This window comes from Colletotrichum jinshuiense, chromosome 2, assembly GCF_051148585.1.
Source record: "Colletotrichum jinshuiense chromosome 2, complete sequence".
Classification (NCBI taxonomy): Eukaryota; Fungi; Ascomycota; class Sordariomycetes; order Glomerellales; family Glomerellaceae; genus Colletotrichum; species Colletotrichum jinshuiense.
The window spans coordinates 4,365,517-4,392,317 of NC_139309.1; the positions used below are offsets into that span (position 1 = coordinate 4,365,517).

The 26,801-nt window shown below is 55.7% G+C and overlaps 9 protein-coding genes across 9 annotated transcripts; 4 read left to right on the top strand and 5 right to left on the bottom strand.

Annotated features, from left to right (window-relative positions):
* Positions 1–481: 481 nt before the first annotated feature.
* EsH8_II_001134 (KH domain-containing protein) lies at positions 482–2,494 on the bottom strand (the record flags this gene model as incomplete). Its single annotated transcript, XM_083264432.1, has 4 exons — positions 482–594; positions 650–839; positions 910–2,375; positions 2,449–2,494. The coding sequence occupies 4 exons, from the start codon at positions 2,492–2,494 to the stop codon at positions 482–484; spliced, it is 1,815 nt and encodes a 604-aa protein (XP_083121754.1).
* Positions 2,495–5,906: 3,412 nt separating this feature from the next.
* EsH8_II_001135 (pheromone-regulated protein PRM1) lies at positions 5,907–8,099 on the top strand (the record flags this gene model as incomplete). Its single annotated transcript, XM_083264433.1, has 1 exon — positions 5,907–8,099. One exon carries the CDS (start codon positions 5,907–5,909, stop codon positions 8,097–8,099), a length of 2,193 nt encoding a protein of 730 aa, XP_083121755.1.
* A 1,351-nt stretch (positions 8,100–9,450) lies between these two features.
* EsH8_II_001136 (tryptophan synthase TRP5) lies at positions 9,451–11,895 on the top strand (the record flags this gene model as incomplete). The annotated part of the gene is made up of 5 exons (XM_083264434.1): positions 9,451–9,498; positions 9,631–9,718; positions 9,778–9,848; positions 9,908–10,140; positions 10,194–11,895. 5 exons carry the CDS (start codon positions 9,451–9,453, stop codon positions 11,893–11,895), a joined length of 2,142 nt encoding a protein of 713 aa, XP_083121756.1.
* A 266-nt stretch (positions 11,896–12,161) lies between these two features.
* On the bottom strand, positions 12,162–12,923 carry EsH8_II_001137 (mitochondrial 54S ribosomal protein bL28m; the record flags this gene model as incomplete). The annotated part of the gene is made up of 1 exon (XM_083264435.1): positions 12,162–12,923. One exon carries the CDS (start codon positions 12,921–12,923, stop codon positions 12,162–12,164), a length of 762 nt encoding a protein of 253 aa, XP_083121757.1.
* Positions 12,924–13,488: 565 nt separating this feature from the next.
* EsH8_II_001138 (uncharacterized protein) lies at positions 13,489–14,645 on the top strand (the record flags this gene model as incomplete). Its single annotated transcript, XM_083264436.1, has 2 exons — positions 13,489–13,629; positions 13,743–14,645. The coding sequence occupies 2 exons, from the start codon at positions 13,489–13,491 to the stop codon at positions 14,643–14,645; spliced, it is 1,044 nt and encodes a 347-aa protein (XP_083121758.1).
* A 388-nt stretch (positions 14,646–15,033) lies between these two features.
* On the bottom strand, positions 15,034–16,695 carry EsH8_II_001139 (pyridoxal phosphate-dependent transferase; the record flags this gene model as incomplete). Its single annotated transcript, XM_083264437.1, has 3 exons — positions 15,034–16,133; positions 16,291–16,341; positions 16,518–16,695. The coding sequence occupies 3 exons, from the start codon at positions 16,693–16,695 to the stop codon at positions 15,034–15,036; spliced, it is 1,329 nt and encodes a 442-aa protein (XP_083121759.1).
* Positions 16,696–20,303: 3,608 nt separating this feature from the next.
* Positions 20,304–21,421, top strand: EsH8_II_001140 (cell wall mannoprotein 1 family protein; the record flags this gene model as incomplete). The annotated part of the gene is made up of 3 exons (XM_083264438.1): positions 20,304–20,683; positions 20,742–20,919; positions 20,984–21,421. 3 exons carry the CDS (start codon positions 20,304–20,306, stop codon positions 21,419–21,421), a joined length of 996 nt encoding a protein of 331 aa, XP_083121760.1.
* A 500-nt stretch (positions 21,422–21,921) lies between these two features.
* On the bottom strand, positions 21,922–22,980 carry EsH8_II_001141 (uncharacterized protein; the record flags this gene model as incomplete). Its single annotated transcript, XM_083264439.1, has 1 exon — positions 21,922–22,980. The coding sequence occupies one exon, from the start codon at positions 22,978–22,980 to the stop codon at positions 21,922–21,924; it is 1,059 nt and encodes a 352-aa protein (XP_083121761.1).
* Positions 22,981–23,517: 537 nt separating this feature from the next.
* EsH8_II_001142 (uncharacterized protein) lies at positions 23,518–24,286 on the bottom strand (the record flags this gene model as incomplete). Its single annotated transcript, XM_083264440.1, has 3 exons — positions 23,518–23,739; positions 23,800–24,151; positions 24,207–24,286. 3 exons carry the CDS (start codon positions 24,284–24,286, stop codon positions 23,518–23,520), a joined length of 654 nt encoding a protein of 217 aa, XP_083121762.1.
* Positions 24,287–26,801: the final 2,515 nt, after the last annotated feature.

The window sequence follows — 26,801 nt, forward strand, 5'->3', positions numbered from 1 at the left end:
ACAGGCGTCAAGAGCGTGCATCATAAAGATTTGGCAGAGAACCCATGTTGTCGCGGAGCGGCATTACGCATCGTGTCCATGTCAGGATCGAGTCCCAGTCATGCCAGTCAAGCAAGGATCATGTGGAAGCGAGTAGTGCCATCATCATCGTCAAGTGTCGGGTTCAGTGCATCCAAAGTCAGCGAAGCGAGACCAGAGGCAGCTTTGTCTTCTCCCCCCCGTGTCCGATCCTCCCAGTTGGCGATTTGTCCCAGAGTAAGTTGGGCGCTTTGCTGTTGCCGGTCCAGCAGGATAAAAAAGTATCAGTCGTCGAAAATAAATCGTAAATGCGCACTGCCATGGGCCACCATAGTCAACGTGCATGTGCGGCGCTTCAGTATACGTAATGCGAAAAGGAGGCATCATGTCGAGGTCCAAGGCAAGTGATCAATCACATCACACAAGCATGGTCCCCCACTGGAATGGGCGCACGCGGGGCCCTCTATGAGGCCCCAGGCGGCGGTTGAGAGCCGGGCTGGCCTGCCGCACCGCCTTGCTGCTGTTGATACACAAGGGATTGGTACCAAAGAGCGAGGTAGTTCTGGTATCCTCCGTCTGCGATATGTTAGTATGCCTTCAAGATGCGGTCCTGTGTTGTCCATGCACTTACACTGCGCGTACGGGTCTGCGCCGTCGGCTCCAGCGGGAGCTTGAGCAGCTGGCTGATTAGTCGATCCTGATGCTGGTGGGTTAGATGCCTGCTGAGAGTAGCTTCTGTCAAAGTCCTGGTTTTGGCGACCGCGACCACCACCACCACCGCCGCCTCCGCCGCCACCTCCACCTCCAGAGTTCTTCTGACGCTGTTGCAAGTTAGTAACCAAGACGGTTTATTTCCGGGGGGGTTCGTATTTTTTCGGAGCTTTGACTTACCACTGCGTCAACCTTTTCCTCGATTGCTTGCTTAGCTCGTGTGATGCTATCACGGGAGCCGATGAGGGCAATCTCTCGCTGAACTTCTCCGGGGCCGGATGATTGAGCAACGTTAATCTTGCAACCAGTGCCGTTCTGCATGTCGCGGATGGTCTCGCCTCCCTTGCCGATAATCATACCCACAGCCTCGGAAGGAACGTAGATGGCATCGTGTATCTTGTCACCACCTCCAGCACCGCCGGCGCCGCCATCTCTTTGGTGGCCGCCATCCTGCCTAGGGGGCTTCTTCGCCGGAGCAGCGGGCTGACCTTCGTTTCGGCTGTCGCTGTCGACGATCTCCATGATCAGATCCTTTGCTTGCGCGGCGGATTCGCGGGAGCCGATCAAGTTGACAGGGCGGAGTCCGTTCACGCTCTTGGATTCACCGACGATGTTGATGTGGCAGCCGGATCGCTCTTGCAAGTCGCGGATGGTCTCGCCGCCACGGCCAATGATCAGGCCCACGGTTCTATCGGGGACCATGATCTGCATGCAATCCTCGCCGTCCCGCAGCGCAGCCGCTCCAGCTCCGCCAGCCGCCGCAGCAGCAGCGCCAGCTCCAGGGCCCTGGGGGGGACCAGGTGCCGGTCCCCCTGCTCCTGCGCGGTGGTCGCGAGGGGCACCCTTGGGGTTTGCAGCGCCGCGGTTGATAGCGCCCATGCCACTGTCCTCAATGATGCGGTTGATGGCAGTCTTGACCTCGCTGCGTCGTGCTCGCGGACCGGTAATCTTGCATTGGCGGAAAGGGCCGTTGTCGCTGGAAGGGAGGAACTGCACTCGGCAGCTGGACTCGGACTCGATGCGGCGAAGGTTCTCGCCTTGTCGGCCGATGATGAGTCCGACAAGACTCGACTCGATCTGAATGGTTTCGGCATTGTCATCGCCGCCACCGCCACCACCGCCGCTGCCTCTCAGTGGAGAGCGCTCTCTACCGCTGGAGTTGCGGGGAGAGAAGGCGCGACCTCGTGGGCCAGGGCTGTATGAACGTTCGCGACCACTGAAGTCTCGCGCAGGGCGGTCTTCTCGTCGCTCATCTCTGTACGGGTTGAAGTTGTCGCGGAACTGCTCGCGGCGATTGGGAGGGGAGCGCGACCGCGAGCCTCCGTAGGATCTCGAGTCCTGGCCGCGGGCAGGTTCGTTGGAGTAGACGATAGGTCGGTCGTACGAGGTGACGCCCTTCTCAGCAGCAAAGGCCTTAGCTTGCGCGATGGCATCGGCGATACTGACTGTGCCGGAGTTGACGGGACGAATCGAGCTGAGATCCAGGCTTCCGCTGGCAGAAGGCTGGGGCAGCGGGTAGCCACCGCCACCGCCGTAGGGAGAGTTCTGGGCCGGCATGGGCGGGTAGGAAGGGGGAGGATATCCAGGTGGCATGCCGGGCTGCTGCGGTTGGGTGGGTGTTGAAGATGTGCCTCTCTGCGCCGCGCCTGGAGGGACATGCAGTCAGTCAAGGGTGCTCAAAGGTGCAGACCACGCGCGGGTCATGTTTCGGGTACCTACCTAGGGCAGCGAGGATGGAGGAGATGTCGCGAGGTGGTTCGGCCATGGTGGCTATCGCGTAAGGGATTGCGCGACCGAAGAATGGATTATGACTTTGTCAAAGAAGAGGTGGACAGGTTGGTATGGGGGGGAGAAGGAGTTGTGCGCCCGAGTTGAATTTTCAGCGCGACGCAGATGTGAATGGGGGTGATTGGGAGTGGGTTCGATCGGGTGGTCAGAGCGCGAGGTCAATGAAGTTGCAGTGACGTGACGGGCCAAGCACTGCTTTTGAAGACGGCCACCGTTCTAGCTATAGGGAAACTGCAAAGGCGCCTAGATGTAAACAGTTCTGCTTGATGAAGATTGTCAGGGCAAGCCTGAAAGGTGAGGTTATTGCAATGTTTGGAGTTTGAAGAGACCGCCTGCCGAAAACAGATTTGTTCCTTCCCGTCGACTGACAGCGATGCGCAAACAGCAGCCAGGGGTAGTAGGGGCAGGGAAGAAGGCTGGAAAGTGGCACTTTTGGTGAAAAATTGGACGGTTCGGAGTTTTATTGTTCCTTTCGCCAATGGCTTAACTTGACCGAAGATATGCTTAGATAAGCCATCTTCCGCACAGGCCATGCCTCTGTGCCCTCACGTCACTGAGCTACCGGTACGAGTACGGAATAGCGGTGCTCGCTATAGCTTAATTCTGTGTTTCCCATAGTAACAAAAAACTTGGGCTTTTACATGTATAGGACAGCCTCTCAACTCGGAGCGATGGGCAGCCAATGTTGGAAATGTCATGATTGGGACTAGAGTTACCGAGACTCTAAAGTAAGTTACATACATAGATAGGGCATGTATCTCCACGTGAGTTTGCAACAGCACAGAGAAATGCCATTTCATGTGTGAAATGATGATGTGGTCGGACACGGCCGACTTGGAGAGTCGCGACTACATCAATACTAAGGGGAGGGAGGAAGGAAGACCAAGAACATTTAACTTAAAACTCGGATGAAAGAGAATCATACGATGACCACCACCATCACATTGTCTCGATACGCAGGAAAAGAAGTGCAAAACTCTGCCCCAAATACCCGACCTGATGGGCTTTGTGCCAGATATTGCAAGCGCCGTGGTCATGGCTGGCGGCGTTAGGTTCTGCAGCGAAGCGCCCACTGCCCACCGTCCAAAGCGCGGGCCAACAGCGACCAATCATTTTTTGTCAGCGTCAAAAACTTGAGACGACTCCACAAATCGAGGGAAAAGGAAGGAGCACAGGGTAGGTGCAACATCTTGTTTAGTGGGTCGACTCATACCCATTGCCGTACAGCTCGTAGTTACAGAAAGAACCCTTCGAGCACACAGAAAATCGCGAGTACCTTCCAAGTTGAAATAATTATTTCATGTAACGCAAGACAGGAACTATACGGTGCAACCCCATCATCACTGCGCCTGCCTTCGGCTAAACGAGGGGAGGCAAAGAAGGCAGCGTCGGAAAACGCAGGAACGAACGAATTTGCCTTCTTCACCTGCGAATAAACATTGCTGGGATGCCACGATTTGTGGGATTTCCTTAAACCTTCCTGCCGTCTGACCAAGATCAACCTCCAAAAAGCCGTTCCTGTCGCAAACCGGTTTTCGCTGTCCCGTGGCAGCAAGTGGCAAAAAGGCTTGGCATCGATCATCGCCCGTCGAGCAGCTTTTGGGAGGCCCCCAGACGGACGACGAAGTACCTAGTGTACCTAGTGTAGCGGGATGCCCTGGCTGGGCCCTGGCAGCAAACAACACATCAGGCCCATCGCGCCAATCCAGGGTCCGGTCCCATTCTTTGCCCAGTTGCTGCCAATTCCCGCCCTTCTCGCCATATCTTTACAGGGGACCTATTTTAGCGGCCTGAGTAAAGTCACCGTTTTGGCCCAGCGATTGGACAAAAATGTTGGCAAAGACGGAGGGGTCCCATGCAAGCGCCAGCCATCCGCCGCCTCTTTTCTGCTCGCTGGGCGCCGATCTTTGCTCTGTTCCTGCTTCGCTTTTTGTGGTCCCCATGCTCGGTCGTCTACTCAACCTCGTCCCAGTCAGATAGTGACCCTTCGTGCAGGAAACGTCGCCCAGATATCCAGCAAATCCAGAATCGTCCAGACCAGCCCGACAAGGTCAACTCACCGTTCCTTCGCCCACATCGGGATCAAATCCGACCATGCCCCTCCGCCGGGCACAGCCACCGGCACCACCTAGAGTGACTCGTGACGGGGATGCGACTGGGCAGCACCGTCGTCGACGTGGGAGGAGGCCGGGCTTGCCAATGGCGTCACAGCGCATTCTTGCCGTGAGCCCTCTGGATCAACCCGAGCCTATGAACGAGGCCGGGTTCTGTTAAAATGCCTTTCGCCCTCTGCTGCATCCCCCGAATGGCGACTTTTGGAAAGATGGGCACCATCCAACTGTCGCTCCGTGGTGTCCCCTTGCCAGTGACTCAAGCCTCCATTTGTATATCACTCGAGTTCGCCCCAATCCATGAAGCCAGTCCACTACTGCTGGCTTGCTTGACAAAGGCGGCATTGCTCCTGTGATACCACAATCAGATACCATTGCGCAAGTTCCCAGCAAGAGTTCTTATCGTTGCTCGATAAGACATTGTAGGAGCCACAACCACCACCCGCGACTCACTCACCCTTCGCCAAGCGGGCTCACACCAGCTCTCTCATATTCAGCTCATTCCTCAATACGAGGAGAATACCTTGTTACAGGGCCAGACGGCAGCCGGTACGCGACACGATCTCGAGAGCCCCCGTCTCGTCTTCCGGAAATATCGCCTTGCCTTAGCAGCGTTTGGGCAGCCGCTCATCGCGACCCCGGACGGCCCATTTGGTTGGCTGAGAGGAGCCGTTGAGCGCGCTTAGGAAGGGCTTCACCCAAACCCATCCTCACCCGGGTGCCGCCAAAACAAGACAAAGATTTGGACCCAGTCGAGGTAATTTCCTTCAAGGCCACGGCCAAAGGGCCTTATTCGGCCTTCTTTGGCATTGTGGAGTGAATCAGGTAAGCTCGCTTTCTTTTCCCGACTTCCCTTGTTGCGCGGCTGCTGCGTGATTGTGTGGCCCGGCCGTGTTAGTCGGTTTCCTTTTATTGTGTGTACTTCCCAGTCACGGCTCTCTTTTCCATCGCCTGGCCCTTCCAAATCTTGCCGCACTCCCGCGTATTCATCTCTTCCCGCCGCATACTCTACAATGGATCCATAGGATCTTGTTCAGAATCAGTGTTTGACGGGTTTCCTTTGTCGATTTCCTTCGTTCCGCTTTCTACCTCCCCGCGACGACGAGTGATTCACCTAATTCAGTCACAACCTCCAACAAATAATTGCACCTGCTCGTCGACTGCCCTATTCACTTCGTTTCTACATTTCAACTTTTATTTCTGTTCTTCTTTACTTTGCTGGCCAAAAACAAAATCGGGAATCTGCATCATCTTCTTACACCATCGATAGACTCAGACATGTTTTCCTCGCGGAAACGGCAAGATGAGGCCTACCCGGCCGTCCCCGACTCCCTCAGGTCGGACTCGCTCGAGATGTCGGAGCTTAGAAAGACCCAACAAGCTCGAGCCGACACCTCCCCCTACATCACACCTTACCTCAGTCTCCAAGCCAGGCTCTCTCAGATCTGGTTGAACCGGTGGACAATCCTGCTCCTGCTCGTCCTCCTCAGGGTCATCATTCTCATCGCCAGCCTCAACGATAATGTGGACGAGGCGAACCAAAAGGCGCTTTCCGCCTGCACAAAGGTCGAAGACATCGGCAGCGCCATGGCTTCCATGCCTCACTACCTCTCCGTCGGCGTCAATGAGTTGTCGGCCAAGGGCATCGAGAAGACACTCGACGGCATGGTCGCTGTGCTCGGCCTGCTAATCACCGGCGTCCAGAACCTCATCATCTTCGTCATCAACATGATGACCTCGATGTACACCTGCCTCATCACTGCTTTTATTCACGGCGGCCTGGACGTGGCTTCTGATGTTACCAAGAAGGTCACGGATGCCATGAACAAGGCGGTTGGCGAGATCAGCAATGTCATCGACGATAAATCCAAGAGTCTCTCGGATGGCATCAACAAGGCCGTTGACGCCATCGAAAACTCCGTCCTTGGCAGCGTCTTGCCCGACTTCCCCAAGGTTGACTTCTCGGGACCCGTCAACGATCTGCGCGACCTCAAGATCGACACCAGCGGTTTTGTCGGCGACCTCAACAAGCTCAACGACGACCTTCCTACCTTCGACGAGGTCCAGAACATGACTGCCGAGGCCATCTCGTTCCCATTCAACCTCCTCAAGAAGACTGTCGAAGATGCCTACAAGGGCTACAAATTCGACCGGTCCGTCTTCCCCGTGGCCCAGAAGCAGGCGCTCAAGTTCTGTTCGACAAACAACAACATCTCCGAGTTCTTTGACAACCTGCGGGACATGATCCAGAAGGCCCGCATCATCTTCATTGTTGTTCTATCCATCCTGGCCGTGCTCGTTATTGCGCCGATGGCATGGCTGGAGATTATGCGCTGGAGACGCGAGCGGAAGCACGCCAAGATTATGGCCAGCAACCAGTATGACTCGATGGACGTGGTCTACATTGCCTCGCGCCCTATGACTGCCACCTGGGGCATCAAGATCGCTTCGCGCTTCAAGGGCAGGCGTCAGATCCTGGTGCGCTGGGCCATTGCATACGCCACGTCGCTCCCAGCTCTCTTCGTCCTGGCTCTTGCCATTGCCGGTTTCTTCTCCTGCCTGTGCCAGTACATCCTCCTCAAGGCGGTCGAGAGAGAAGTCCCTGCCCTTGCGAACCAGGTGGGCGACTTCGCGGACGATGTTGTAACATCGCTTCAAGATGTCTCCAAGCAGTGGGCGGACAACGCCAATGGTGTCGTGCTTTCAACGCAGAACGAGATTAACAACGACATGCTCGGATACGTCACCAACGCCACCTCGGCCGTCAACGACACCTTGAACACATTCACCAACACCATGACAACCGGTCTGGAGACCGTGTTCAACGGCACCATTCTCATCAACCCCATCAAGGATGTCGTCCGCTGCACGATTGGCCTCAAGGTAGAGGCTGTACAGAAGGGGCTTACCTGGGTTCACGACCATTCTCAGATCTCGTTCCCTCTGTTTGCCAACGATACCTTCAGCCTTGGTGCCCAAGAGTCGGTTTCAGGCGACTCGGATCTCAACACCTTCCTCGCCTCGCCGTCGAGCGTGACGACGGACGAAGTTACGGGGGCCGTAACACATGTCACCGACGTTCTCCGCCGAGGCATCATCCAGGAAGCCCTCATCTCCACCGGTATCCTCCTCGTCTACGTTATTGTCGTGCTAGTCGGCGTCATTCGCGCTCTGGTCGGCATGGCAATGCCAGACAAGGGCCGCAGTGAAGGCGGACTACGATACACGGGGGATGATCGCCCGGCCATGAGCCCGAGAAGTCCTCCCAGGTCTCACGGTAACGACTCCCGGTTCCCGCAATTCGGCAGCGAGCCGTCTGCGTTGGATGACGACCACTACTCGAGGGAGGTCCGAGACGAGAAGGCAATCAAGAAGACGAGCGTGCAGGGTGGCAGAGCGCAGCCCATGGAGGGCCACCAAAGACAAAGCTCATACGGCCATCTCGACACGGCGTCGTCCACAAAGTTTTAGAAATGGTATCTAAGAACCAACGGCAGAAAAAAAAACCCCAAAAAAAGTATTTGGAGATGAGATAACGAAGTTGAAGACCTACAAATACCTCTGGCCTGGGCTGGACCGACGCCAAGAGATACCCCTCATTTACGACAGGTCTGAAGAAGAGTACAAAGAGCTTGATTTAAAATGGCGTTGGATCATGATTACCAGGTATTCAAATAGTGATGGAAAGGGAGGCAGGGAGGCTTCAAAGATACCAACGGCTCAGTCGCCGCACCGTTTGTTTTCGATTCTACAACGGTTCTCAATTTTTGCGTCATAATTTCACATTACCAGAATCATTTTTGGTTTCGTGGCAGCAATACTAGCTACCTTATAGTTTATTTGGTATGCAATAACTCTAGGTAGCTGGAAATAAAACACAAAAAAATTACTGCCAGCTGCAACCGGCCTCCCCATGCATTGATTGATTGTCCTTGTTTGAGGTGTTGTGAAAGGGTGTTGTGAAAGAAGACGAGGTATCGGACCGGAAAAGGGTTCTCACGCAACCCCGCGAACTTGCTTGGGATAAATGGGAATAATTATTGCTCGGGACCAAAAGGCCGAGGGGTGACCCATGGAAGTCGGAACGTCACCGAGGAAGCTTGATGAATGGCATGACTGGAGTCATTCGACAGAGACTTGGGCAGAGGAATGACTACGCTTGCGGAGAGGGTATTTTGCCTGCCGGAGCGGCAGCGGGCGGATGGCCTGGGGGGCCTGGAATGACCTCTTTTGGGCATCTCCGCCCCGCCTCCGATGGCCACCAAAAGAATTATGGGCTCCGCCATCGACATTCCGGGCTGGGCAATGGCAACAAGCACCAGGGACCTGCAGCCCCAACCCATGCACGCCGGGCCAGTCAGGATGCTCCAATTTGGCCGAATTGGCCACTATCCGGCATCGGTGAGGTGGCGGGTGTGGGGTACTTCCTGGTTCCCTGAGGAGGACACCGCCCGCTAGGGGATTGGCTTCACTATAAGCTGCTAAGGTACGGCGGGCGGCAGCCGCTGTTCAGCACAAGGTGGCCACTGGAAAAAGGCACAGGCTAAAAAAAAAAAAAAAAAAAAAAAAAAAAAAAAAAGGAACACCTTCCCAACCGCGCGGTGTCTTTGACTGCCCGCAGGGTGTGGGACAGTCGGAGCTCCCGTTGATTCATCGTCCCGCTTTCGCGCTCCTCCGACCAGTTCCCGCCTCCACGCTGAGATCATTGTTCCATCTTCTACTTAAAACTACCACCACCTTCGACTCTCTCAAGCCTCTCTCTCCTGTGATACCAGAAAGCCAAGTTCCTTCTATACCCAATTGACAGGTTTACATCACAATCATGGAAGGCATCCGGAAAACATTTCAGCGCTGCAAGGCCCAGGGCAGGGTGAGTCTTCTTCCCCCCCATTTTGCCCCTCGTTGCGATCGCGGGGCCCCGCGTCGACACCGATGCTGGCCACCGTCACCGCCAAGATCGCAGCATTGGCGAGGCAGAACTATGGAACTGACGATATGACAGTCTGCTCTTGTCACATATGTCACTGCTGGCTACCCTACGCCGCAGGACACGCCCAACATCCTGCTGGCTATGGAGAAGGGAGGCGCTGGTAAATTTCTCCCTCCCGTGCACGCCGCGAAAAGGGGCACGTTACTGACCAAGCACAAGATATCATTGAACTCGGCGCACCCTTTACCGACCCGATTGCCGACGGCCCGACGATTCAGACCTCGAACACTGTGAGTGATGGCTGGGAAAAATAACATGACGCCGCACAATGGGGACTAACGGATGACAGGTTGCGTTGAAGCATGGCGTCACGATCCAGTCAACTCTCAAGATGGTCAAGGATGCGCGGGACCAGGGCCTGAAGGCGCCCGTGATGCTGATGGGATACTACAACCCGCTTTTGAGCTACGGCGAGGAGAGACTCTTGGAGGACTGCAAGACATCAGGCGTCAACGGCTTCATCGTTGTCGACTTGCCTCCCGAGGAGGCCATTTCCTTCCGCAAGCTCTGCACTAAGGGAGGGTACGTTATCAAGCCGCCCTGGGAAAACACTTTGATACTGACAATGACCGCAGACTCTCCTACGTTCCCCTGATCGCCCCCGCGACTTCCGACGCCCGCATGAGGATTCTCTGCAAGCTGGCCGACTCCTTCATCTACGTCGTCTCCCGCCAGGGTGTCACCGGCGCCCTCGGCTCCATGAACGCCAACCTCCCCGCCCTTATCGACCGCGTCAAGAAGTACAGCGGCGACAAGCCCGCCGCCGTCGGCTTCGGTGTCAGCACAAGGGAACACTTCCGCAGCGTTGCCCAACTCGCCGATGGTGTCGTCGTCGGCAGCCAGATCATCACAACCCTCCAGAAGGCTGCCCCTGGCGAGCTCTTCAACGACGTCGCCAAGTACTGCGCATACCTCTGTGGCCGCGATGTCGTCGAGGGCGAGGAGACGACCCGCGAGGTCGGCCTCGTCGAGGCCATCGCAGCCGCCAAGGAGCCGACCAACCCCACAGTCGACGCGTCCATCACCGCCGACCAGGACAGTGAGCTGGTGGCGGAGCTCGCCGCCATGCACGGCAAGATCCCCGACCGCTTCGGCGACTTTGGTGGCCAGTACGTGCCTGAGAGTTTGATGGACTGCTTGTCCGAGCTCGAGGAGGGTTTCAACAAGATCAAGGATGACCCGTCCTTCTGGGAGGAGTACCGGTCATACTACGACTACATGGGCCGCCCCGGCCACCTCCACCTGGCGGAGCGCCTGACCGAGTACGCTGGCGGTGCCAACATCTGGCTGAAGCGCGAGGATCTCAACCACACCGGTTCGCACAAGATCAACAACGCCCTGGGCCAGCTGTTGCTCGCTAGGCGCTTGGGCAAGACCAAGATCATCGCCGAGACGGGTGCCGGCCAGCACGGTGTCGCTACCGCGACGGTGTGTGCCAAGTTCGGCATGGAGTGCACAGTCTACATGGGCGCCGAGGACGTCCGGAGACAAGCCCTGAACGTCTTCCGCATGAAGCTTCTCGGCGCCAAGGTCGTCGCCGTCGAGGCCGGAAGCAAGACCCTTCGTGACGCCGTTAACGAGGCTATGCGCGCTTGGGTCGTCGAGCTCGACACCACCCACTACATCATCGGCTCTGCCATTGGCCCTCACCCCTTCCCCACCATTGTCCGCACATTCCAGTCCGTCATCGGCAACGAGACCAAGCAGCAGATGCTTGAGAAGCGCGGCAAGCTTCCGGATGCCGTCGTCGCCTGCGTCGGCGGTGGCAGCAACGCCGTCGGCATGTTCTACCCCTTCGCCAACGACCCTTCGGTCAAGCTTTTGGGTGTTGAGGCCGGCGGTGACGGTATCGATACTGCCAGGCACAGCGCCACCTTGTCCGGCGGCAGCAAGGGTGTCTTGCACGGTGTCAAGACCTACATCCTCCAGGACGAGCACGGTCAGGTCGCCGAGACGCACTCCGTCTCCGCCGGTCTGGACTACCCCGGTGTCGGCCCTGAGCTGAGCTCCTGGAAGGACAGCGAGCGCGCCAAGTACGTCGCCGCGACCGACGCCGAGGCCTTCATCGGTTTCCGCCTCATGAGCCAGCTGGAGGGTATCATCCCCGCGCTGGAGTCGGCGCACGGCATCTACGGTGCCATCGAGCTGGCCAAGACGATGAAGAAGGACGAGGACGTTGTCATCTGCCTGAGCGGTCGTGGTGACAAGGACGTGCAGAGCGTCGCCGACGAGCTGCCCAAGCTGGGACCCCAGATCGGTTGGGATTTGCGTTTTTAAAGGACAACGAGGAGGAATTATGAACGGGGTTTTACACATTGCAGGGCGTACGAGGCGATATCCATTTTATATTGGGCCATAAAGGAGAGGTCCTGGGAAGCATTTTGTTTTTTTTTATGTAGACAAAAACCAAAAGGGGGTTGAGGTTTGGCTTCGTTAGTTTAGCTACCCTCCCCGACGTGTTTTATGACATGAGAATTTTTGTACATATGATACAATGAGCTTTTTCTCTTATAAAAACCAAACAGCGGCGATTCCACACATGCTCATATCCTCTTCTCCTCGGTGACTGGCTCCTCGACGCCGCCAAAGTGAACCTCCTCGTACTCGCCATCCTCGAGCAACTCGGCCTCCTCGCCCAGCGCGAACTCCTCGGCAATCATCTGCGCGGCCCTCTGCTCCAGGATCCCTCTGCTGACGGCGCTCAGGGGGCCGGGGGTGGCGGCGTCGACCATGACGTGCACCAGGTCGGTCTGGTCCTCGGGCATCTCGCCCTCGACGCCGAGCGCCGCCCTCTCGGCCTCGTACCGCTCGCGGAACGACGACGTCTGCATGACGAGCCAGCGCAGCTTCCACCCGCCGGGGCCGAGCTCCTTGACGCGGGCGGCCTTGTTCTTGGTGACGTAGGCGTCGAGGCCGCCCTCCTTGCGGACGGTGCGGAGGACGCGGGTGGTGAGGCGGGTGCGGACCCAGACGCCGAGGGCCTCGGACCAGAGGCGCTTGCGGTGGACGTTGGGCCGCCAGGTGCGCGTCGAGACCTGGTTGTGCTTCTCCGAGATGTTGTGGCCGCGGCGGATGCGGGCGAGGCCGTAGAGGCCCGTGTTGGACTGCTTGTAGAGGAGGCGGGGGCCGTAGGGGTAGGGCGGCACGGTGGACGTCGGGATCTTCTGGAGGGAGATTGTCTTCGTGGCGAGCGGCGACGAGGTCGAGAAGGCGGCGCGGGACGCTGTGGTGGCCGTGCTTGTGAGGGTGAGGTTCTGGAGGGCTGAGGTGAGGGAGGACCCCGGCCTCAGGGCGTTGAAGCGCATGGCTCTGTGTGTGTGTTTTCTTGTCGTCTGGCGTCCGCGGGTCTTTTTTTTCTTTCGGCGATCAACTCAGGCGCGAGGGCATTGGGTTCGCACGAACGGTTGTGCGCGCGCGGAAGGGGGGGGCGGTCGGTATTCGTCGTCGGCTTCGTCGAGGGCTCCGCCTGAGAGAGCTGCTGCTGCCGGAGACGACGATTTTTTGGAAATGGTCAGAGTTCGGAGCTTCGATATTCGGCCGGGTGGATGTTCCGCCCTCCGGGGCAATTGGGGTGTCTGATTGGGTGGGGTCGCTTACAGTGGGGTCCTGCTGGAGGCATTGGATTGAGTGGAATCAGCTGATTGCGTGTGGATTTCGCGACCGGGGGGGTTGAGGGTGTCGGACCTCGAGCGACCCCTCCACACCGACACACCGAGACGGACGGACGGACGTTTGGGCAGCTAGCTCGACACTTGCGTCATCCCACATAGCAAAGCCCCCCGATTTGCGGTAGTTCGAGGGGATCAACTTCTTCAAAGCCACTCGCTGAAAGGACAGGGGGCGGTGCTGATTCCGCCCACGCAACCCGCCATGCTTCCGCCAGTGGAGGCATCGGTCCTCCATAACAACCCCGAGTTCGCGGCGCTGCATCATGCCCTCACGACGGCGATCCTGAACCCGGACGGTTCGTCAAAGAGGCCTGCGACCAAGGAGCAGGTCTCGATTCAAAATGTAAAGCCGTTCTTGCCAAACACTGCATGCTCAATCACTCGTTTCACTCGTTTGGACCCTTTGGGACCCAGATTCGTTGATTCCCTGCCTTTCAGCTGACACCAAAGCACCAGGAACTCGCAGACCACAGATTCAACGCCGCAAAAGACCACCTCCTCATCAGCGCCCTCTCCAACACCGCCCCTCCCGAGCCCAAGGCCGCGCCCGCGAAGAGTATAGCCCGCACCAGGTCCGCCTCTGCGGCAGCCTCCGCGGCGCCGGCGCCCAAGCAATCCCTCCCCGAGCCCCTCCTCGACCTCCTCCTCCTCCTCCCGCCCCTCCTCGCGGCCTCGGAACCCCTATCCGCCGAGTCCGCCACGATCCTCCTCTCCAATCCGCCCTTCACCGAGTTCCAGGCCCTCCTCCCGCAGCTCGGCGAGCTCGTCTCGTCAACGCTGCACTCCTCCGCGGTCTGCCTCGCGCGCATCGCGAGCCCAACGACGAACCCTTCATACTTGCACAGGACGGTCCCGGGGCTGCAGAACACATACCACAAGCTCGACGCGGACGTCCGGGAGGCCAAGTACGCGCTGTCCAAGGAGCGGCTCAGGGCGGCGGACAGTTTGACCGGGTTGCTGGACAAGCATGCCGGCGCGCTGAAGCTGCTTATACGGGCGCTCGAGGCGAAGCACGGCGTCGTGGCCAGGAGCCTGGAGTTCCGGGCCGCGGAGACGGGGCTGGAGGCGCAAAAGGCCGAGGCGGACGCCGTCGCGGCGAGGGAGGGGGTCAGGAGGGAGGTGTACTCCCCCGAGATGGTGGAAGCGCTGCAGAACTACAGCACGCACCTGAGGGATGCGCGGGTGCGGCTCGAGAGCTCGATCGTCACGCTCACGGCGGAGCTGGAATCGTACGGGGTTGGGATCGAGGGCGAGGAGGGCAAGGAGAGGACGATGAGGGAGATGGCGAGGAAGAAGCGGCAGCTCGAGAGGGAGCTGGAGGAGGCGAGCAAGGACCTGGCGAGGCTGGACCGGGCATGATCGGTGGCCGCCACGCGCGCGCGCGCGAGAGAGAGAAAGAGTCACGGAATGGGTACGAGCCATGGGAACATTTGAAAGACGTGTCGCTATATTGTACACAGCTGGGACGCGTGTGTGGTCTACAGAGGGTGCCCAACGTCTATATCCACCGGCCGGGTTATTACCCCGGCTTTTGCAAAAGAGATGGCCTCTCCATCCTTGTCGTACAATACCCCCTTTTTTTTTCTTGTTATGGAATCAACTATCTTTCAACAGAGCCCAATGAGTACATCTCCTGGGCGGCGAGGGGAAAACAGATGCAAGCTAGCTCGGGGGCGCGGGGGATTGCCCCCGAGGCCTGCCTTGACAATCACTCTTTTGGAGAAAAAGACCTACGAGAGACAAAGGCTTAACCCTTGACCTTGTAGATGGCCTCGGCGAGGCGGCCGACGTTGCCGCTGGTGATGCCGGCGACAGAGATACGGCCGTCCTTGGTGGCGTAGACGGAGTGGTCCTTGGCGAGGGAGTCCATCTGCTGGGCGGTGAGGCCGGTGTAGGCGAACATGCCGATCTGGCTGGTGATGTGGGACCAGTCGTTGGCGGAGCCGAGCTTCTCGAGGTTCTCCTTGAGCAGGGCGCGCATGGTGATGATGCGGTCGGCCATGCCCTTGACCTCGCCGAGCCACTGCTGGTTCAGGGCGGCGTCGTTGAGGATGGTGGAGGCGATGCGGGCGCCGTGGACGGGGGGGTTGGAGTACAGGGGGCGGACGAGGATCTTGACCTGGGAGTCGAGGCGCTTGCGCTCCTCGGCGTCCTGGGCGACGATGGAGAAGGCGCCGACGCGCTCGCCGTAGAGACCCATGTTCTTGGCGAAGGACTGGGCGAGGCAGATGTTGTGGCCCTCCTTGACGAAGTGGCGGACGGCGAAGGCGTCGGTGTCGGTGTTGCCCGAGGCGAAGCCCTGGTAGGCCATGTCGAAGAAGGAGTAGTGGCCGCTCGCCTTGACGGCGTCGGAGATCTCGCGCCACTGCTCGGGGGTGGGGTCGACGCCCGTGGGGTTGTGGGCGCAGGCGTGGAAGAGGAAGATGGAGCCCTTGGGGGCGGCCTTGATGTCCTCGAGCATGCCGGCGAAGTCGAGGCCGATGGTCTTCTGGTCGTAGTAGCGGTACTTGTTGACCTTGAGACCGGAGTCGGTGAAGACGGCGCCGTGGTTGGCCCAGGACGGGGTGGGGATGTAGATGTTCTTCGCGCCGGGGTAGTGGCGGGCGAGGAACTCACCGCCGATGCGGAGGGCGCCGGTGCCGGAGATGGACTGGGTGATGGCGAGGCGGTCGAGGGCCGACGAGTCGGCGCCGTAGGCGAGGACGGCGGCGGCCTTGGTGAACTCGGGCACACCGGTGATGCCGGCGTACTCCTTGTTCAGCTTGGCGGTGACGACCTTCTCCTCGGCGACGCGGACGGAGGGGAGGACGTAGGGCTTGCCCTGGTCATCGCGGTAGGCTCCGACACCTGTTGTGTTTGCTTGCGTCAATGGGTGTGTTCAATTGGGGAGACGGGGGAGAGGGGGGAGGGGAGCCCGTTGAGCTGCTGCAGCTATTCTTTGTTTTTGTTTTTTTCTCTCTCGAAAAGCTGGCCCACGTTGGTTTGGCTGTGCGGGGTTTCGTACCGAGGTTGATCTTCTGGTCGAACTTGTCGGCCTTGAAGGCTTCCGTGATGCCTGTAATGTATTTTGTTAGTCCAATTGGCACCTCGGGGGTAGCTCGCGGGAGCTTCGGCGATGCGTCATACCCAGAATGGCCTGTTGGTCGCGGAAGGAAAACCGCCAGTTAGCCAACCAAAATTCCCGCGCGCGGTGTTCGACATTCCGCTTCAATTGGCGCAGCTAGCACTTACATCCTGTGGCATTCGTTAGCAATCGTGGCGCCGTCTCGCTGGCATTCAGAGGTGTAAGACATACAGGAGGGCCTTGGGCGACATTGGCCCAGGTAGAGCCGGCACGCGCGGCCGACAAGGGGAGGGCGGCGCCGCGGACGGCCGCCTGCCGGGTTGCGATTCTGGCGGTGGACAGCATCTTGATATTCTTCTCTTTGCGGGGGGGATGGAAAAGAGAGGTGGATGGGAGAGGGAAAGATGTGGGTTGGGAAAAGAGAAAGGATGAAGTTTCTCTGCGGCGCAAAAAAATAAAATAAAAATAAAAAAGGATCCTATAGAGGTAGGTACAGGATTCCGAGACAGCAAAGTGCCGAAAAGCTGCAGCCGGGAAGTGGCCTAACCAAGGAATGGTCTGACTTGTGACTCTGCTCCCACTGGGGACTCATGTGCTTGGCTGTTGCTTGGGAGGAGTGGAGGGGGGTGTGGCCCCCGGTCCGGTGCGACTCCGGACTCTGGAGGAGAAAAGCGGGTCATCTGGTGAGGTGGCCCGCTGAAATCGTGCAATCGCGGGGAAGCGGACTTATGGTACTGCCGCATTCCGGGATGCGCTGGCTTGTGCATCTCCCGCCGGGATGGATTCCCGACATTCTGCGCTCCTGTTTTTTGACTGGAGCGCATGCTGAAGCCGTCCCAGTTCGTTCCGGCTTCGGATGTCGCCGCGTTTGCCTGTTTTCAGCTCTCCCCCCTTTCAGCTGGACTCGACTCGAGGCTCACGAGGGACGACCGGAATTGTGGTGGTCGAGGCGGTGTGTTGGCTCGCCGTGCCTGGCTCACGCCATTCGCTCGCTTCAAAGGAGTTTCACTTGTCTGATTCCTCCTTTCTTTTGTCCCGCACGTTTTCAGCCTTCCGTCGAGACACGAGCTTGGCTGTTCTGCCTCATTCGAGACCTGCCTGACGTAATACCCTTCAAACCCAGCTGATGGTGCTTCCAATTTCCCTTTTCGGTCACGACGATGATGGCCCTTCGCTTCAGCTTAGACCGCGCCATTCATGGAAAATAAAACAAGCGCGCGCTCGCGCACCCGCCTTTGTTGACTTGATCCCAATCCATTGATCTCGATTTCCATCTGTACTTTGCCCCTCCTTTTCTTCCGTGGGAACCTTAGCGCAGTATCTTAAGCCTTTTCCCCCCGGATGAATGGAGCTGTCCAAGTCATGTCAATTGTGGGCTAACGGCTGCCTGCTGTCGGGTTGAGGCATTGTGGACGTGGACGTCTGTGCTTGCGCCCAGCTCCAGAAATAGCTACTCGTACAAGCTCCACGCATAAGCAGCATTGTAGTGTTAGTTAAGCTCGCTGGTCTACAACTCTGTAGGCGAATCCCTTTGGACGTTTTACGTTAAAGCGTCTCACTTGAGATGGTGAGGTGACTCATGTTCTGCGATTGGACGAGTTTAGGGGACATCGACTCTCCCTTCATCTCACAATATGGTCTCTGAGATATGGGACGTTGTCGTCATCTGATTGAAGGTAAGTGCGCATGCACTTTAGTTATCGACTATTGGCGGCCCTTTTTGAAATCCTGTCTTTGGAAAAGAACGATCTGCGGCTTCCATTAGAAGACTAGAGCTTTCCCGCCCTTCTTTCTGAGACGGATATCGCCGCCGTCTTCTTTACCGATGCCTTTGGTGCTCACAGAAATTCCCTGGACGGAATGACACTGTCCGAAACCAATTTGAGTCCGTGCAAAAGGGACTGGGCAAGGCACGGGACTCCTTCCTTTCTGTGCCAAGTCGACCAGAGCCTCATATCAGATTGGCCGATAGAAGTCAACTCACTTGCAGATCTCAGAGGTAAAATGCCAGCCCTCACATTAGTTTCTCTATTAATGGACAACTTACTCCGCATGTAAACCCTAGTGCGGAAACGCCCCAGAGCTTATCGTTCATTGAGCCAGCAGCTCCTGGGGGAATCCTACTGCTGCTCATTTCTTGGGATATCTTGTTCGTGTCTGATTGCCGTTTAAGTTGCCCAGGGATTCCCTTCCGAGATCAAACCACCACCTCCCATGTTCAGCCCTGCAGCCCCACGGCGGCTCTCCCCAGTACCCCTCTGGGGCCGCTTTCCGGCTGCTCTAGACTTAAACGGCAGTTGTTTCTTCTCCTCTCCTCGTTTTCGAGAAAGGTTCTCCCCGTTGTCTCTCGAACTTCGGTTAAACTGGAGCGCGGATCACGAGTCGTCTACTCGGATAGGGGTCACCTTGGGTTGCAGAACTGAAAACGTCCGAGAAAATGGCGGGGAAGCGCCGCTCAGTCTGTTGCAGTTCCCTGTTTAGAACATCATGATCCTTACAGGTCACCCGTCGGCTTCTTCCTGCAAATCCGCCAAGCATGCCTTGGTGGATACGAACCCGAGCGTATCTCACTATTTTCGGGTTCTCTTTTCCGGAGAGAACGAATAACTGTGCATTAATTGGAATGGCGATTATCGGTACCATGAAGCTGGTTCCCTTTTCTAAATGCGAGCCGATAGAATGTTCTTCCGTGAACAATTATTGCAGTAGCAAGAAAGGCTCGGACAGCGTGTCTCACACTTTCGGGAAGAGGCAAAGTATGAGACCCGGCAAGCGAGGAAAGGCTTGGCTGTAAACACATGGCTCTCTTCGTTCTCGGGGCCGTTGCGTTAAATGTGCAGCTTAGGCCAATGGTGCAATATAATCAGCGGCTGAATGACTTCACTAAACCCGAAGAAGAGGGTATGCTAGGATCGTCAACATTACCTGATGAACAACGCTTTCCTGGAATGACGTTTTGTTTAATTAAGGAAATCTTCCGCACTTTCACGCTAGTATGAACCTTAGATGCGATCTAAACACCAAAGACTAATCGATTCCCCTCCTCCAACCGATACACGGCAAAAGTTATTCATCATCCGGTAGTTGCTTTACTGAACGGTGACGTCGAGCTAGGAAGGGAACTGAGGAGTGCAACGGGAACTTTGGAAGATTCCAGCCCGAAACCGACGTGTGTATTTCATCACTCCCGCTTGTGACCATATAGTCGTCAGAAATGAAAGTCGTGACAATGACAACCCTCACCATGTCTAGCATCATCCTGGGATTTCTCCGCAGGCTATAAGCCCTATAACATCCGTTTTATAGCCTGGCTTCAGGGTCTGGCGTGGGACGACGAAGACCTCCAGCCTGGAGGTGACGACTTGGAAAGTATAATTTGCGAGTCTATCGAGAAGCGCGAAGTGTCTGATTGGTCACGCTTACCTAGACAGTTTCCAACTCCTCCCACCGTTCCGCGTTTCAGGAGGGAGCCACAGCACCTGTTCGCGCCGGGTTTAACATTACCCCACGGGGCATGGCAACGTTGTGCTTGTTGTGCATGGGTATGGACTCGACCGGATACATTTTGAACCCCGCCTGGCATCATGCCTGACCCTGTTCCAGAGAGTCGGGAATCCCGCCATCCCCAGAGAGGCGCGAAGGGCCGGCCACAGAGCCGCCGAACTTCTCGAATTCGGCTGTTTCTACGAGCGCGATGAGCTCAGTCGCTACCTCATCTACCCATAGCCCTGTTCAGACGCCCACGGCAAATTCAGACTACCTCGGGTGCCACGGCTTGTGAAAGTCTCGCCCCGACTATTTACGTGAAGCCTCATCCCACAATGTCTCCCCGATCTTCCGAATGTGTAAATCAAGAAGACCAAGCGTCCTCCTATTTTGGATGTCTCATTGCCCAAAGCAGAAACTTTGCAACATTCGTCTAATCCAGAGCTCACTACAACCTTGACTTCAAGATGAGGCTTCTAATAGTCGCATCCTTTCTTTTATGTCTCATTCTGGTCACCGCCCAGATGGCGGCGCCCATCCAAGATGCGGTGGCGCCCGTCTCGGATGCGAGAGGACGAGGTGGCAGACACAAGGACAAGGACAAAGGTAAAGGCAAGGGAGACAAGGAACCCGTTAAGGGGGGGTCCGCGGCGCTACAAAAACGCATCGACGATCTCCAGCAGAGAGTGGCCGAGGCCAATGAAACCGTTGTACCATTTGAGGGCGGCAGCCTGAAAGGGTTGGTGGGCTTGCTGAAGGTTAACGCGGCTGTTGTTACACTTGGAGAAACCATCGACGCCGGGACAAAGAGCGCAGAGGCCACAGACACCCTGCCAGCCAATGAGTCGTAAGTCTGTTGCTTAACGAGACTGGAAACGCCACGTGCTTACCCTGTTGTTTTGCAGAACCAAGATCGGCACAAAATTCCTTGCCCTCCAGCCAGATATCAACAACTTGTTGACTGAGCTCCAAGGCAAGCGCAGAGAGTTTGACAAGGCCGGGTTCAAGATTTTGGACGTCAGGAGTCTCATTCGTGACTCTCTTGTTATCCAACAAGATAAAGCCGGCCAATTGGGTACTGCTGTAAGAATACCTATACTGGGTTATTGTGGCGAGCTGTATAGGACAGCAGCTGACGTGTTTGCAGTTTACGAAGGCGCTGGACCCAAGCGTCAGGACTATTGCAGATTCAATCAACAGTCAGATCCAGAGCAACTTTTCTGGCGCCGTGGACGAGTTCAAGGGCCGCGGCGGCAAGATCAAGATCCCCGAGAAGGCGGTACCCGCGCTTTCCGACCTTCTCGCGGGGGTGGCCAGGGCGCTCGGCATCGACGAGCGAGACAGAATGACGGCCGCGGGGCCCGTCCCCGATGCCCAAGCCGTCCCCGTCACGAACTTCCCCAACGCCGAGGCCGCGTTCGCGGACATCAGCGCCGCGGACACGCCGCAGGCGAACGTCGCGGCCGCGGCGTCCCTGCGCGGCGTTTCTGACAACGAGCTCTCGAGGCTCGGCCCGGACGAGAACGATCTCCGTGGAATCCCGCCCCTGGTCATGGCGGTCCTGCGCAGATATGAAATCATTTGATGAGTGGTTTGGGTCTAAGCGTTCCGGGGCGGCAATGCTGATTGGTTTCTTTCAAATTATATTCTGTCGAATACTGCAACGGCTCCATGACGAATGCAGTAACGAACCAATGCGTTTTATTTATTTACTTAGTTCTTAGTCGATAACCTTAACTTACAATACGGTTTTAAAATTCATAGTAGCGTTAGCCATGTCTTATTATATTTGGTCTGTTATTATCACATCAAGCACTCAGAATCGGACTAGATGGGTGTAGTAGCGATAACCTAGCTTGCTATTGTGTATAAGAGTCGAAAATGAAAGAGCTGCATCGATTTGAAACAGTCTAAAGTAATGAAGTGGATGGAGACGCCTTTCGGTGTTTTCAGCAGTCATCAGAGAGAAAGTCCTTTGACAATATTATTGTAGTACTGAGCTGGCCACTCTGTTTGACATCCCCAATCAGAACATGGCGTCATCCACCTCACATTGCAAGGTTTACACCCTGTTACAATCGCATCCTACTCCTCTAATTCGCCAATTATAGGTTTCAGCAGCTCTGGCAGGATGACTGCCGAATCCCCAACAAACACCCAATCCCGGTCTGGACGGAGATTCTTGGCGTCTTCAGCGCGGGTGTTAATAACGGCAACCCTCGCACCCTTCTTTCGAGCTATATCGGCGTACCCGGCGGCTGGCCAGACCCTGCTGGAGGTGCCTATGGTGAGGCAAAGATCGATGGGCTCGGGGTCTTCGAAGAGCGCCTCGGTCTCCTTCACGACATCGACGGGCAAAGGCTCGCCGAACCAGACGACCCCGGGTCGGAGGATGCTGCTCTTGCACTTGGGACACTGTGGCAGGTCCTCCTTCGCCAGCCCCGAAGACAACCGAACCCCGGCGACCGGCGCGGTCGTTGGTTGCTCCGGGGATTTGAGAGAGGCCAGGTCCCGTGTGGTCGGGGTATTGCCCTGGTATTTGTCCCCGAGAATCTGCGCGTGCTTACGGGCTATGCCGGCCAGAAGAACCGGGCTCGCTCTGGGCTTGTTTTCGGGGTCGATGCTCCCGATAGTCGTTCCCTCATCCTTGGAGGGGTCAAGGGCGGGCGTCAGAGACTCCTCAAAGTTGTCGCGCTCTGTGTACCCGCACCCTGATTCGTCGAAGCACGACAAGGTGAAGAGGTTGCCGTGGAGTTCCTTCATCTGGCCGGGCGGATGTCCGGCACGAGGGCTCAGGTTGTCGACGTTCTGCGTCAGAGCGACGAAGCCTGGTACGCGACGGGCGAGCTCGGCCAGAGCGTAGTGACCCGGGTTTGGGTTCGCGCGAAGTGCCTCTTGCCGACGATACGAGTAGAACTGCCAGACGAGACCCGGATCATGACGGAAGCCTGCGGGAGAGGCAACCTGCATAACGTCCTGGTTCTTCCATAGCCCGCTGGTACCTCTGAAGACGGCCATCCCTGAGGATACCGAGAGACCTGCACCGATAACGGCAATAATACGTTTTGACCGTTTGAGTGTGTCGTGGAAGTCGGCGACCGCCGCGGGGTCCAGATTGGATACATCTTTAGTTGAGTCGCCCATCGAAACTTATTGCAATGCCCAGTGCATTTAATTTTATTGAAAGGAATGTTTGATTTTAGAGGTGTCTTTGACAAGGAAATGGTGCTCTTCAAATAAGCGTCTGTTGTTGGCTGCCTAGGGAAAAGGCAACGAGGCGACCAACGTTGCCTAATACATGCCTATAAACCCCCTAGGTACGGGCAATCAAGCGGGCTGGAAACACAACCCCTAGCATTATTGTTCCCATGTTTAGCCTATACCATTCCAACCTTAAGGCGGTTCCACACCTAAGATTGGGTTTACTTCAATACCAGAGCGCCACAATCGCCTCCTGCACTCGTGGCTGCACGGCGCGTGGTAACTGGCACTTCGATATCCGTACACATGGCAAGGAATCACTGACCTGACTTATCAGCAGACTTCGGACGAGATGCAATTATGTCTTATTGTGTGCCCTGACTAAATACTACAGCTTGACTTGTTTCTTTGCTAAATTAGGAGTGGAGAAATAAAGGAGCTACTCCGGCATCCATCGCAAATACGACAAAAAGGAAAAATTCATGGGGTGTTATCAGACGGCTGGCTCAGACCGAGGTCGAGATGTTCCTGAGAAATTGGCTGGATAATGTCGGGTTGTCCCATCAAACCTGGATGGAACATTTGGTCGAAGTCGGGAAGCCAAACACCAAAAAGATTCATCACGTTGGTTCCGGTGAGTTGATTCGAAGCCAACGGAATGCCCTCAATATCCATGTATTCTGCTTCCAGGGCTAGGTTGGTCTAAAAAATACTTTGTTAGTGCTCACATGCATGGAGGTGCGGTTCGATGGAGAACTTTACGTTTTGAAGTGGGGTATTCATAGCATTCGATAGGATAGCGTACTCGTTTTCCTGTGGCAGTGACCATTGAGGCTGGGAGTTCATTATTTGTGATGTAGCCGAAGATGCTTGAGCCGTGATACTAGCCGGGCTACGGCCAGTGACCTCGTTTACATAGGCCCGGGCAATATGCGCAAACTCTGCAATCATGGAACCGGGCAACGCCCCGTTGGACAGCTGATCCATCCGCTTGTAATGAACAATAGCGACATCAAGCAGTGCTAGGTTGGTGGATATCTGCGATTGATGGGGGTTGTGGATGACAAGGTCGAACATGACGAAAAAGGCTAAAACAGGGATTCCTGCCATCATCCTAACGTACAGTTTTATTAGCAAACGACAGTAAATGCCAGGGATTTTTGACGTACCACATGGCAGTGTAAGGCGCCACGTCAATGAGTGTTGTTAATTGTAGAATTGAGCGAGCACTGTGCTCAACAATACCCATGGTAGACTCTCGCCGGGAACATTTCGGCGACTCTTCCAATGATGGCAAATATCTAAGTGCCATTCGTGAAATGGCCAAGAGAAAACTATGGTAGAGGAAGTGAATGGTGAGAGCAAAGGTTCTCTCCAAATCATTAATGACTGCATGCGGATCGGTCAAGCCACCGGGCCTGAAGCCATTATCTGGTATCGATTTCCTCCAATCTTCGAGCTCTTCCATCAACTGGTCGATTATGTCCAGATAGTAGTCATTAGAATTGTCGGAAACGCCAACAGAGAATAGATAAGTGTATGCGCGAGAAAGGATACGAGAATGACGGACAAAACAAAGAGTATCGTCGAACTCGCCAGGCGAAAGTGACTCGGGTGTACTGGGCATTGCGCATGATATGTCGCAGTCAACAATGCTCTGCCTAATGGTCAGCCGCTTGACAAGACAGAGTATGCAAACAACAGGAGTTTTAAAAAAAGAAAGTAAAATCCATGAGCGGGAAGACTTTAGTGGGATACTCACGGAGGTCCTTCCATGGTGAAAACTAGTAATCTTTTCCAACGTATACAGTGCCCAGAAAGTTTTTCTGTATGCTTCGGCTGCAGGTCCAACAAATCTGGCGTCGGCCAAGTTTTGGGCTCTCCTAGTCGCTTCCAACATGAAAACATGCTCGAAAGCTATCCCGGATACACCAAGTGAATAAATAACCATGGTTGTCACCGCCTGAAATGTAGTGAGAGTGTCCGGCAGTAGCATCAATTCTGTGAAGCCAGCTAGAGCGATGGAGAAGAGTTTCCACGATTCTCCCACCCCGGGCTCAAACCCACCTCCCCCATCGTACTGGCAGCCAAGGGCGAGAACCGTATGGAATAAACAGTTCCACGCCTTGCTTTTGGGGGCCGAATGGGGTTTGTCTTGATTGAATGCGGTATGCTCAAATGCAACGCGATCGAGAAACGGGAACCGAGGATGGACGCAGTCGAAATACACTATGCACAATAAGCTTAGGCCGTTAGTTTAAGGAAGGGGGCATTGTATACACTTGATATATCTTGCCACAAGTGCTTTGTCGTTGAGACTTGTTGGGCATTCGACTTTACGAGATGAAATAGAACCATAGAATCTGACCACCCTCAGTCGATCCTGGACAGTAGCCGCGATCCTTCCTACCAGATCATTGACTCTCTCGTGACCAAGACATTGCGAGAGAGACTTCAGTCTATTGTCCGAAAAGAAGGTCAGGCTGTTGGAACCTCCTAACACATCGTAAGCAAGGAGTCCATGCAACGGGGGACAGTTGGTAAAAATAAATGTATCAGGAGTTCGCGCCAAACTTACCAAATATGCCGCACCCCTTTTTACAGTCAGCAAATACTTCTGGTATGTTTAGGATAGGTACACACCTTCACGAAGTTGAATTTTTCAGCCGCAGGCCTGGATGACTTCGGGCCTTTCCGTGCGCGCTCAAGGACATGATCTACGTAGAGCTCCGGCATGCGATGTGACCCCGCCCGTCCTGTGTCTTGCACAGAAGTGGGGGTCATGTCTGCCGTTCTAGGCGATGGTGGAAGTGCAAAGTCCAAAACCGACACAGTACAGCTTTGCCGCACTGAATCTTGTGTGTTTGACTCGGACGAGCTGTCCATGGGGGAGAACCGCCTCTGGACTGTAATCAAGAGAGTGGTTAGTGCACATGGGAGAATTCTAGCCCTGGTTGGCTTGTTCAGGGTGCTTCTCGGATCAGACTTACCATTTGGCCTGCGAGTCAACTTTCTCACACCGAAGATGCACTCGGTCTTCCGTCGCTGCAGAAGAGTTGGTATTAACGGTTCTGAGCAAGGATACATGCGGTAATCACATCTTTGTCAAAACTTACCATACAGTTACTGCAATTGCCTGAAGAATCTGGTCCTGAATTGAATGTTGGTCTTGATATCCCTCTCCCACGGGACCGATTACGAGAGTAACGAGGTATCAAGCTTACCAGGACAGCGAACCTTGCGAACAGTGCATGCATCGCATGACCTATGGGCTCTGGTGTTTGTGGCGCTGGTAGGCATTTTCGGGAAATCAACTACCATTACGGGACAAAACACCGAGGAGGAAAATGGGAGGTTCGCAGGTGGGCGGCAGAGGACTTGGGGTTATTGCTGGTCGTCAAGTTTGGGAGTCTCCAGCAGCCTCACAAACGTTATGGCTGACCTCGGGTCCGAATTTCCCAATCGGGTAATACTTACCGAGGCTCGGATATTCAAAGCCACAATCGCATAGTACTACTGCCCGAGCGCCGATTGTGGCAACTCAATTATTGTCGCAGGCTAAAGTTTAATACGTACTAGAGCAATGTCTTCGAGATTTGGATAGTTTGAACCAAATCGTAAATCCACTTCTTTACTGAAATTGTAGGTTAGGTTTGATTGTCGGGTATTCGGCTATTGATCTACTGCGGCAAACCAACTAAACTAACTATCTACGTAGTTTATAGACTTAGGTGACGTCTATGCTGATAAGATAAGGTATAGCG